Raw genomic sequence first — 11,422 nt, forward strand, 5'->3', positions numbered from 1 at the left:
CAGTCAAGTAGCAGTGGTGTCCCACAAAAGCTCATCACCTAATAAATTATTTTGTCTTTAAAGTGCTACCTGACTGCTGGTTTGTTTTATGCTTATATCAAGTAAAGCACACAAATGTGGTAGACCAATTTGTCAATATTTTCAAATGAGACAGGAATCTAAATCTTCAGTTTAGCACTTAAACAGATGGAGTAAAGTGCAGAAAACAAGGCCACAGGAACAAGCAGGTGCTCAGCATCTTTGAAAAGCAGGAAACTGATCTTAGAAAACTAACAATTTTATTTGACTAACTTTAGGCCACTAAATCTGGAATTTTTGCCTTTCAACAAAGCTGAAGGTTTTTTGAATGAATTTCCATTATACCAGCAAACTTCTTGCATATGATATATGTAAGCACTCTTGCATGCTCGCATACTACACTTGCATTTGACATGTTGGGAGACAGGAAATGTTAAAGTCTACATTAGGGTTCCTATTGTATCGAGTTTATCAAGTTCAGACCACTTGTAGCTCTGTGAACATTGCTCTTGAATTTACAGTGGCAATAATTCTCTTCAGTCTCCTGGTATAAATTCACAGTCAGCAAATGTTAAACTACAGGAGCTTTAGTGACAGGGAAGAAGTTAAATCTAGCAGTTAGATAACCGTGTTTTCTTTCACTTTTGTTAGTGTAAATGAAAACAGCACTGCTCTGATTAAAGAACACAGTCTTGATGTCAGATATGCTTTCACTGCAGTTCTTACCAGGTAAGTCTTATGGAGTGGCCAAGTGCTACTGATATTATCACATTTATAAACCTGTGTTGGAAGTAAAGTGAAGCATGGAAAACTGTGTCAGACTATAGTATAATGTGTTATTTATGAATTGTTCCTCTGTAAGCATTAACTAACCTTGTGAAGTCAATTGTTATAATTCACAAGATTATTATGACAGACTGAGAGATTTCTTAGTTTGGATGTTTTGACAACACTAAATATAGTTGATGGGGTTCCATTTTGTGTAGGTCTCAAATCAAAAGGAGAGGGAGAAACTGAAAAAATAAGATAGTAAAACAATGTAACTGGCAGAAACATTTCTAGTTCTTGAAACATTTCACTAGATTTCAAGATACTGTCCCTTTAAAATAAGTCTAAATAAACAGGAATTCTACTAAAACTGGATGTGTGATAAATCCCTCAAGTAGAAGAGAAGGGGAGAAGTTGGCTGGTAATGTGAACTCATTTGCGTTAATAATCCAAGCTCCATTTATTCTGATTTATCTCTGTGTCTGCAGGCCAACTCCAGTACTATATGTGAATGTTAGTCAAGGACTCTCTGAGAACAAAGAGTTCCAGTTTAACGTAAGTACAAAGTTAGTAATACCACAGTCTGATTTTTAGGGACAACAGTTTACCCTTTCTCAGCTTGTGTATTTGCTTTTGTAGATCAATGGGGAAAACCACTTTGAAGCTCAAATTGAATTACACATTTGGGTACCCATGAAGATACAAGGTCATTGTATTACAAGTATGAAAAATATAACGAGAACAAAGGTATTTTTTTTTTTAAATTCAGTGTATGATTCCTCTTCCATAGACTTTGAGGACAGCAGTTTTAACCCTTACTGATAAAGAACATTCAAGCCTGGCTTTTCCTACTTAATCCAGGAGTATCACCTCTAATTTTCTGTTTCAGTATTTTTATATTAAATCTGACATTTACTCTGCTATACCAGGAAATTTGCCGACCCTAAAAGCATGTGTTTAAAGCTGAGTCTATACAAGTGCTACTAAAAACAAAACAAAAAAAACCCGTTTTCATAACAAAGGAATGTCTCAAATGCATTAGCAAAAGTCATGTCTTCATTTTCCAATCTGAGAGAAATGAAAAGGCTAGATTTTATTGCAGTTTATTTAAATGATCAGTTTTACTGATTTAAGATTATAAAGGAAATGGAGCTTAAAACTGGCTGTCCCTAAATTAGTTAAACTGTATTTTAACATAGGGAAGAAGCGTTTTGAATATTTGAACTGTGAAACATTTTATGATTTTTTGCAACAAAAGGATCATTATATATTTTAGCAAAACACTCAAATATTTTCTAAGTCATGAACAGAAGAGGTCATTTACTCTCTGAACTGTGCCTAACATGCCAAAGTTGAAATATTCCAAATATATAGCAAAGGGAGTTTAAGTACAAGGACAGCATTTTATGATTTCTCTCTTGAAGGTTCAAGTCCACTCTTATCACTGGAAAAGGCTGCTATTGAGCAGAACATCACTTGCAGAGCTAAAGTTCATGACTTCTCTGTGGAACTTTCTGAGCTCCTTCTGTATGCCTTTCAAGGCAGAAGAGGAGCAGATCTTTCTCTTGTAGTTTACATCTTTTAGCAGTTTATCTGCTACATAGCGCAGCCAAATAACATTGCTATGGGGGTGATAGTCAGCCCAGTTGTTGGAATTCTCTTCTTTCATCTGCCTATAGACATCAAACTGGTAGTCCCCTCTTCCTTGGAACAGCTCTTTGTCAGTAGAAATATCACAGAAGACTGTTAACCCATCTTTCTCCATTCGAGACAGAGTGTAATCTATGATGTTCACATGAATCCCTTTTGTGGGGATTGTATAAACTGTACCATTCAAAGTATAACTCAGCTCCTTCAAGTTGGTTTTCTTCACCAGGATATTCCCCCAGTGCAAGTCTCTGTGCTCAAAGCGCAATGCTGCTTCTGCCACTGCTAAGGAAGCAGTCACTTGATGCAGTAGGCTTTTTGCTGTTTCCACTGAATTCAGCTGCTTCCTCATATTCTCCAAGTTATTGCCTCCAAATTCAAATTCCAGGACCATGAAGAGCTGCTGCTCTCCAAATAAGTCTGGCCGATCATTTTCGGATCCATGCAGTTCATGGTATTTGTCCCAGGCTTTCAGAAGATGCTCCGGATATGCACCTTGGACACAGTGCACAGAGTACAAGTCAATGAACCCTACAGTTCTGTTCTCTACCTCCTGAGATAAAAGACTGAGCTCCTTTGAAATTATCATTTCTGGCAAGATCTCACTGAAATTCTTTTGAGCTTCTCCATTGACCCTCTCAGTCCCCTCAACAGGAATGATTTTTAAAGCCACAGCTCCTCTCTCACTTCTTGTTTGGAACACCTCCCCAAATACACCTTCCCCAATCTTTAAACAGTTCTTCATCTTTTCTGGGGGAATACATTCCTCAAAGGATATAGGACCCTCCTGCTGGCATTCCCCATACACCTTTTCTGCATCTGTGAGGATCACCTCCAGAATGGAATGGGACTTCATGGGAGTCAGAAGGAGCACAGAGGAAGTGGGCCAATTACTGTAGCCAAGGCTTTGAATGAAGGGGGACTTACGGTACCCTGCAAGCTGAGATTTAAACGAAGGTGTACAAGGGATGCTACCACAGGCACTTTGTTCTATGGCAATTTTCTTCTTCTTGTGAAGGGAGAGAGATGCTCGAGCCCTAGCCCACACCTGGGAGTCATTGAGGAAAGAACAGTCAAACAGAAGAGATGATGACATTTCCAGGGTATTCTTCTCCATCCCTCTTTGCCTCACTTGTTTTTGAAAGGAGCCATCAGCATGCTGCCACTGAGTTTTTGTATTCTTGTTTCTGACTTGCCGGCGCCTTGCTGGTTTCCTCCATCGGCTGGAGCTGAACCCACTGATACAGGCTTTTCTACTGGTGCCTCCACCAACGTCTCTCAGCACGACATTGCAATTTCTGGGCTTCTTTTCGGAGATTACAGACAGGGCAAAGGGGGAAACAGGCTCCTGACAATCATTTTCCCTACAGGAGGGCCCAGCATCCAGCTTTTTAATACTGATTTTCCTGTTAGCCAACCAGTTGGGCACCACTTGAGAGTTCAAAACCACCAAGGGCTGAAATAGCTGTTTGGATTTGTCTGCACTAGAGCTCCAGCTCCTTCCCAGAGAGCCTCCTCTCAAATCATCATGCAGATGAGCAGGGCTGATGTTACCTTGTACCAGGACCTGTGGCTTCCCAGGAAGGGGCAGTGCAGCCTCTTGGTCATGAACAGTTCTCTGCAAGGCCAGGCTAGTTTCTGGCTGGCAGGGTCCCAGTGTAGTCCTCTGAGCCCTCTCCGCCTTTTGTGACGTCGGGCTCTGGGCGGGATCTCTACTCACAGTGGGACGGGGGGGCGAGCCAGGCTGGCCTGGAGTGGGCACAGTCAGTCTGTGTATGCTGGGGGAGGAGAAGAGAACCAGCCGGATCGAGTCCCCCTGGGCTGCTGCTTCAGGCCGCCTGCAGGCCCCATAGCGCAAGAGGCAATACTCGCTGCCGGGGACCGAAGTCGGAGTCTGGCGCTGGGCCGCTGCGGGGGCGGCTGCACTCCCGGCCGGGCCGCAGCCAGGCCAGGCTTCCCCCGGGGGGCTGCCCGGGCGGGCGGCGGACGGTGGCGGGGAGAAGAGTTCTGCGCTGCCCTCCGCCGCCATGGAGCTCAGCTCGGCCAGGATGTGGCGGGGGGGGGCCGTGACGTCGGCGGCGGGCCCGGCCCGAGCTCCCAGGAGGGGCGGGGCGGCTCTCCCGGCAGCCCCCCAGGATGCTCTCCTCCCCCTCGGGGAGGGGCCGGCTCTCGGCCCCGGGCGGCGGCGGCTGGGGGGTGCTGCACAGCAGCGGGGGCCGGGCTCGCAGCCTCAGGCGCCGGCTGGGCAGGCGTCTCCGCGGCGGCGGCGGCGGAGTGGCGACCCGGTTCTCCTTGGCCTCGCGGCCGCCCCTCCTCCGCCGCGGGCGGGCGGGCCGGGGGGCCGGCGGCGGGCGGTGGCGGCGGCTGGGCTGGAAGTCGGGGTCCTCCGAGCCGGGGCTGGCGGACGAGGCGGTGGAAGTGGAGCCCGTGGAGGCGGAGCTGGAGCCGAAGAACCGCTTGCGGTCCTGAGGCGGCGACAGCCAGGGCGCTGGGGCCGGGAGGCGGCGCAGGCGGGGTCCCCGGCGCGCGTAGGTGCGGAGCAGCGGCAGCGGCTGAGGCGCCATAGCGCCGCCGCGCCCGCCCGCCGCCCTTTCAAACCAAGTCTCGCGAGGCCGGCGGTGGGGGTGAGCCCCGCCCCCGCCGCTCTCCTCAGGGCGAGCGGCCTGGGCGTGACTTCCCCCCCCCCCCCCCCCGCGGCTCCGTGCGCTCGTTACCCTGCCCCGCGCCCATCACCCCGGCCCCACACGTCCGCCGCCCCCCCGTTCTTCTCGCCCTTCACCTGCCCCATGACCCCATGTGCGCGTCACCCCACATGCGCCGTTTGTCCCCCCTTTGCCCATCCCGCCGTGCTCCCTACACCCCTTATGTCAATCACCTTCCCGTGACGGGCACCCCTCAGTCTCCCCCCCTTTCCCCCCAGCGCCCCCTACCTCATATGTCCACCCACATCTGTGCCCACTGCCCCACATGCACCTCACCCCGTGGGCTCCTCATGCCCGTCACCCCCGGAGCTTCTCCCTGCCCTCACCCCATGCTCCTCACTCGTCAGGCTCCCTGCTTCTCTCCCCCCAGCCCACCATTCCCCCCGGTGCCCACCTCTGCATAGTCCTCAATCTCTGCATCCATTACACACACGCACCGTTTCTGTCACCCTCCCCCCATCCGCACTGCTCCCTTGGGTGCCCCACGTCTATTTCCTCCCACCCCTTGTGCCCATCTGCCTCAGTGTCTCCCCCTGTGCACGTCACCCCTCAAGTGCCTTGTGTCTGTCACACGTGTGCACGTGCGCACAGGTACCTGCCTGTCCCCCCCTTGAGTGCCATGTGTCTCCCCTCCCTGCTGCGTGCATGTCGCCCCTTGGCTGTCCTGTTTCTGTCACACATACTGTCCCATCTCTGTGCTCCCTGAGTGTTTTTGTCTCACCTTGACAGGATGAGGAGGCCCCTTCATTCTCCATGCTTCTTGCAGGGCACTTATGACCCTGGGAGAAGACCAGCTAGTCCTTTGCTGGTCCATCCCATTGAGCCCCTGGTGAATGGCTGTGTTCAGTATTGGACCAGCTAAGGCCTTCAATCCCTCACATCCTGAGACAAAGAGCTGTGTCTCTGACACTGGCTGTAGAATACAGTGCATGCTGAGCAAGAAGCACTGTATAAATAGCAGCACTCACCCCAAATATAGTGATGCCAAAGTTTGATCCAGCTTTGGCTTTATTATATATAATCCAAAAAGTAGTCTCTGCAGTAGAGAATTATCTGAACCGCATCCTACATTGTAGATGAGTCCTTTGTTCTCCAGACATACCTTTGGGGGTAGATCTCCCATAAACTTGCCACACATCTCAGGTGAAGACAACCAGAGGAGAGACGCTTTGGAGTTCATGTCTCCTAAACTGACCAGTTGGTGGTGTAGTAAGCGATCTCCTACTGAGCCTCCCTCCTTTTCTGGCCTGGGAACACACCTCCTCATAGTTACCACCATTCTTGGGAAGAAGATGGCAGATAATGGGATTGGGTTTCTGCAGTTCTTGTGCATTTTATCAGGCGTGCTCTTGGCAAATGGTGTGTGGGAGCCAACCAAGACTTTCCACTCTTCTTTTTTCAGAATACAACAGACTGCAAAATCACAAATGATATAGTATCAAATTCAAGTAACTGTTCCAGAAAGTCTGAATTAGAGGTGAGTGGTTTCTTGAGTACTGTTGTCACATAGATGTAGTAGGGAAGCATAAACTAAAGGTACAAAAAGAAGTCCTGTGGCACCTTATAGACTAACATGTTTTGGAGCATAAGCTTTCCTGGGCAAAGACCCCTGACGAAGTGGGTCTTTGCTCACGAAAGCTTGTGCTCCAAAATATGTTAGTCCATAAGGTGCCACAGAATTTCCTGTTGTTTTTGAAGATACAGACTAATTTGGCTACCTTTCTGAAACTACAAATCGTTACTGTTGGTCTTTTCAGAAAAGTGACATGCAGCACTCAGCAGATATTGGTAGTCAACTTATATAGAATATGAGCATGTAAATGTTCTATGATGCAAACAGTGAGCTAAGTTCAAGTTTCAGTTTAGTTTGGTTTTAACTTACAGGTGTATAACAATTCTGGATGTTAAAAAAATTGAACATCCTGACCTGTTAGAATATATTTTCCTAGATCCTCCTAGTAATCTTGTAACTTAAAGGTTGAGGCACTGTATGTGTCTGACTGCTTGATTTGGGCCTATCACAATGCTAGGTATGTGTTCCTTTTTTTTCTTAGTTTATGGTGTTCAGATAGCTGGTGACAGTGACAGCTCCTGCCTGGATGTTTTGAATCTGTTTTGTCTTGCATATCTACGTTGGAACATTGGCTTTACAGTGGCTAACACAGTGTGTTTCATGATACTATTTAAAAAGTACGGTAACAAGTGCTACATGCTGTAACCAAGAATGAGTTGGTTTTACTACACATGCAACATGCATTCAATGAAATGCCCTGTACATTCTATGTATTTCATCCTATTTCTATGTAAATTGCATATAGTGAAGTAGTTTGATTCTGCCTCATACATTTTGCTTTGAGAAATATTTTCAGTGTTGATACTCTGTTCTATTGCAGACAAGTGAAGAAGTGCACTACCAATGTGTGTACTGTGTAATCAGGTCAGACCGAGAGACTATTAGTGTGATAGCTGAGTTGCCTTTACCTGATTCTCAGGAGGTATGCATAAAGGCTATGCTTCTCTGTTTCTTACTTGCTAAAAATCTGATAACACACATTTGGGGGATATAAACTCTACTGAGACTCCTGTAAATGTTTATGCTGAATGACAGTTAGGTACCAAGTTATCTTCTGACATCAGAGCAAGGGTGAAGTTTTAATCATGGTGCTTTGAGCTCTCAGGAGAGACTCTGCTTCTACCAGAGATGTCACCATCTCCTCTAGTTATCCACACAGTCTAGTCCTCCAGATCACTGGTTCCTCCAGTGGTTCCCAAGCTTTTCAGCATCACTCCTCCCTTTTGATTTTTGAGAAAACTTCATGCCCCCAAACCTCTTCTTTACCATCATCCAACCCCACTTTTAACAAAAAAATTAAATTTGTAATTTAAAATGAACACAAAGACTTGATATAGAAACGTTATTTAAAATTAAAAATAAGCACAAATAGATTTTCTTGGCTCCTTGTGGGTGCCTGGTACGGTCTACCCACCTGAGCCCTGTGCTGCCAGAGTTGGCTGCCCAAGCCACCTGAGCCTCGCGCTGCTGGGGCCAGCTGCCCGCTAGCCGCCAGGGTCAGCTGCCTGCCAGCTGCCTGAGTCCTGCATTGCCAGGGCCAGCCACCCGAGCCACTCACATAAGCCCCACACTGCTGGAGCCAGTCAGCTGCCAGGGCCAGCCACCCGCCCACCAGCTCGAGCCACCTGAGACCCATGCTGTCAGGGTCAGGCATCTGCCCGCCTGCCAGCTGCTGGGACCAGCTACCCACTCACCAGCCAGCCCCCCAAGCCCTGTGAGCCCTGCAAACTGCCCACCTGAGCCCCACAAACCTCCTGCCCAAGTCCCTCCACTCCCCCAAAGCCACTAGCCCCCTGCTCTAACCTCATCTCCTGAGCCAGGCACCCCCAGCCCCCTGTCTAACCCCATCCTACTCCTACTTCCCCTCCCCCCAGCCCACACTCACTTTTGCAGGAGGCAGCTAGATGGGTCTTCGCTGGCTGCCTGCTTTCTGTAATGGCTGTGCTGGGTTGCCCACATATAATGGCAGAGGCTGAGAGCTGGAAGCAAAGGCCAGCTCTTTCTTGGGGTGGGGGAATGATGGGGGGGGGCTGGGTCATCTCATGCCCTCCCCCCAGAATTTCTTCACACACCCCCAGGGGAGCATGCCCCCCAGTTTGGGAAACCATGCTGCAGAGGATGGTACTTCCAGTGCTGCAACCACTGATTTTCCAAGTGCCTTCTTAAAATTGATACTGCTGTTGAAGCACAAGACTTCTCTGTGTTTAGGCAGCTAACGTTCAGCTTTATTGAATTCAGTAAGGCAACAGATGAGCCATACTGGACACTAGTAAAACCAGGTCCAGCGTGGCTGCTTGATGCAGCTAACTGTAGAATTTTATACCCTTACACAAACAAAGCCCAGTGTCAGAGGCAATTAGTTAGAGAATCGTAAATCACTTCTCAAAGAGAAGCCATTATCAGCAAAGAGAAACAGGTACCGGGGAGCTGGAGCCTTAACTCCAAACAGTCCATTAACGCATTCCACAGAGCTCATCCTCCCTGCCATTCCCAAACAGGTCAAGGAAAGCACAGGCTCTTGTGTGCATGCAGAAGTAAGGGATGTGAAATGGCTTCTTGTACAAAATGGTTTCCACACTGCCATATGTCCAAACAGAGCAGGGGGACGCTGGGTAATACAGCCCCAGCACATTAGAGTCTTATTTGTGTGAGTGAACTGCAGTTACCCCATTTCTAACTCACTGGGTAGAAAAACATCCAGCAAATCTTAACAGACTTGGAGGTAAGAGGTAGGATATGTAGGGGGCAGCAATACTTCTTTTGTGCGTTTCTTAAACTGACAAACAGGCTCCATAACTGGAAGTGCAACATCTGGGCATTGTGGATGCAATCCTATCTGGAGTTTGGTCAGTTTGAGCTCGAGTAGGGGTTCGAACACACTCAGTTGTTCAGCTTCCAGTGAGCACTGGCTGATGCAGCTGAGCTCTGAGTCTGGAAAACCAGTGTGTTTGTGGAGGAGGGTGGGCACCTCTTTGCTAGACTATGACTAGGCTAGCTTTTCTCTGAAGAATTGAAAACTCTCAATATAAATTGTTTTATCTTTTTCCTCCCTCCTTTGTAGTTCTTAAAAGAAAGAACTGACCTTCTGGTCATTGGGGAAATCACCTTCAACAGACATCTGTATGTTGACCTCAAGGAAGAGAATCACAAAGCTGAGGTATACAAGCACCATGTGGGCAGCTGGGGCCCTTTCTCAGGATGGGAGTGAAGGAGGCAACTGAGGGTTGAAATGCAAATGTTTTTGTTGAACTCTTAAATGGAGTGGTTTAGCAGAGCCTGGATTCCCTCATTTGGCTGATGAGTTGAGTTGAACCAGGATTTGGATCACAGAGAGAACAAAAGAGAATGCATTGTTGTGCACAGAGGTTATCTACCTGGTTGGGATTAGAATATGCTCACTGTATTCCCAGTCATACAGAGAACTATCTTAAGTCCAGAAGACAGTTTCTAGTTGGAAAGGCAAATATATAAATCAATTTTAAAGATGTTTCAATGCTCATAGACACTGAGTCATCTCCTGGAAGCTTGATTTGGGGTGAAGTGGGGAATGCTGTCAGTTGAGATAAGCAGGTGTTTCGTCTTAGATGAGCAGCATTCATGTTCCCTCTTCAATCATCTAACTGAATCTAAATCCCAACATTTTAATAGAAGTCAGGTGGGAAATTGGTCACTTCCTACAGTTACATTTAACAGGCCCATTTGTCCTTTATGTACATCAGTGTAGATCAGGAGAAACCCCAAGTAAATAAGCAGCGTTGTATCAGTGTATGTGAGAAGAGAATTTGCTTCCAGTGTTTCCACAGAGGCTGTTAAAATAGTGAGAGAAACTCAGTTGAGCAGTGAATAACTGTAGTGCATTGAGACAAGCAACAGAGGTTTATGTAGCAGTCTGTATTTGTGATGACATCTGGTGTCGTGCATGGAGAGATGCACCAGGTGGCACTACAGTGATTATCAAAAATATAACTTTGCTCATGTTCTGACACCTAATGTGAAGAAACACAAGGGGCAGAGGGGATGATGCTGGAGCATCATTGCAATAGATAAAGTAACCTGAGTCACTCAAATGTATTCTCTCTGTTTCTCAATGTTTCTTTTGAGTTAATAAATACTTGAGCCTTTTTCTCCCGTTGATGGAAACCTTTACTAATGAGGTTAGCTCAATAGAATTGCCTTTCTTGCCAGCATCACAAGAAGAATATGGGGGTGGTATTTAAGCCTTCTTCCACAAAATATGGCCACATCTGTATTTGGAAAAAAGGTGTATTTTTAACGTGTTAACTAGGCTCTTCACTAGATTTCAGTTAATATATTAAACCTACAATTGCCTTCATTAGGACCTTCATTAGGATTTCAGTATGTGTTAGTTAGCATGTTTTAAAGTACACCATCTAAACCCCTTGGCAAGCAGAGCACAAGCAAATATAATGAGTTTAAAATGGACAAATGTGAAATGTTCCTTTTGGCATTAAAATCTGTGATCTCACTCTTAGTTAAGACAAAGCATTTGCTAAACCCACCTTGATTCTATTCTAGATCACAGTTGTCTTGTTGAAAGAGCAAGTAATCAATACCTTGCCTGTTATCATCGGAAGCTCTGTTGGTGGATTTTTGCTGTTGGCTTTCATTATTTTCATCCTTTATAAGGTAAATATATTTGTTGACATGATTACAAGTACATATAGTTTTTGCTGATTAAAATCCCAGTAATCCA

General features: G+C 46.7%; 2 protein-coding genes across 2 annotated transcripts in view; one reads left to right on the forward strand and one right to left on the reverse strand.

The window, feature by feature from the left end:
• ITGAE (integrin subunit alpha E) overlaps window positions 1-11,422 on the forward strand; it is a 54,976-nt gene that overhangs the window by 42,147 nt on the left and 1,407 nt on the right. Inside the window, exons 22-28 of the mRNA XM_075014116.1 lie at window positions 670-747; window positions 1,275-1,341; window positions 1,426-1,533; window positions 6,538-6,612; window positions 7,529-7,630; window positions 9,770-9,865; window positions 11,245-11,355. Coding sequence (XP_074870217.1) covers window positions 670-747; window positions 1,275-1,341; window positions 1,426-1,533; window positions 6,538-6,612; window positions 7,529-7,630; window positions 9,770-9,865; window positions 11,245-11,355 — 637 coding nt within the window. The remainder of the gene's footprint in view (window positions 1-669; window positions 748-1,274; window positions 1,342-1,425; window positions 1,534-6,537; window positions 6,613-7,528; window positions 7,631-9,769; window positions 9,866-11,244; window positions 11,356-11,422) is intronic.
• HASPIN (histone H3 associated protein kinase) lies at window positions 1,634-5,033 on the reverse strand. The gene is given in 2 exon segments (XM_075013972.1): window positions 1,634-4,495; window positions 4,497-5,033. Coding segments are annotated over 2 exon segments (2,769 nt in total). The 5' UTR covers window positions 4,998-5,033; the 3' UTR covers window positions 1,634-2,227.

The sequence above is a fragment of the Carettochelys insculpta genome, chromosome 19 (assembly GCF_033958435.1).
Source record: "Carettochelys insculpta isolate YL-2023 chromosome 19, ASM3395843v1, whole genome shotgun sequence".
Lineage (NCBI taxonomy): Eukaryota > Metazoa > Chordata > Testudines > Carettochelyidae > Carettochelys > Carettochelys insculpta.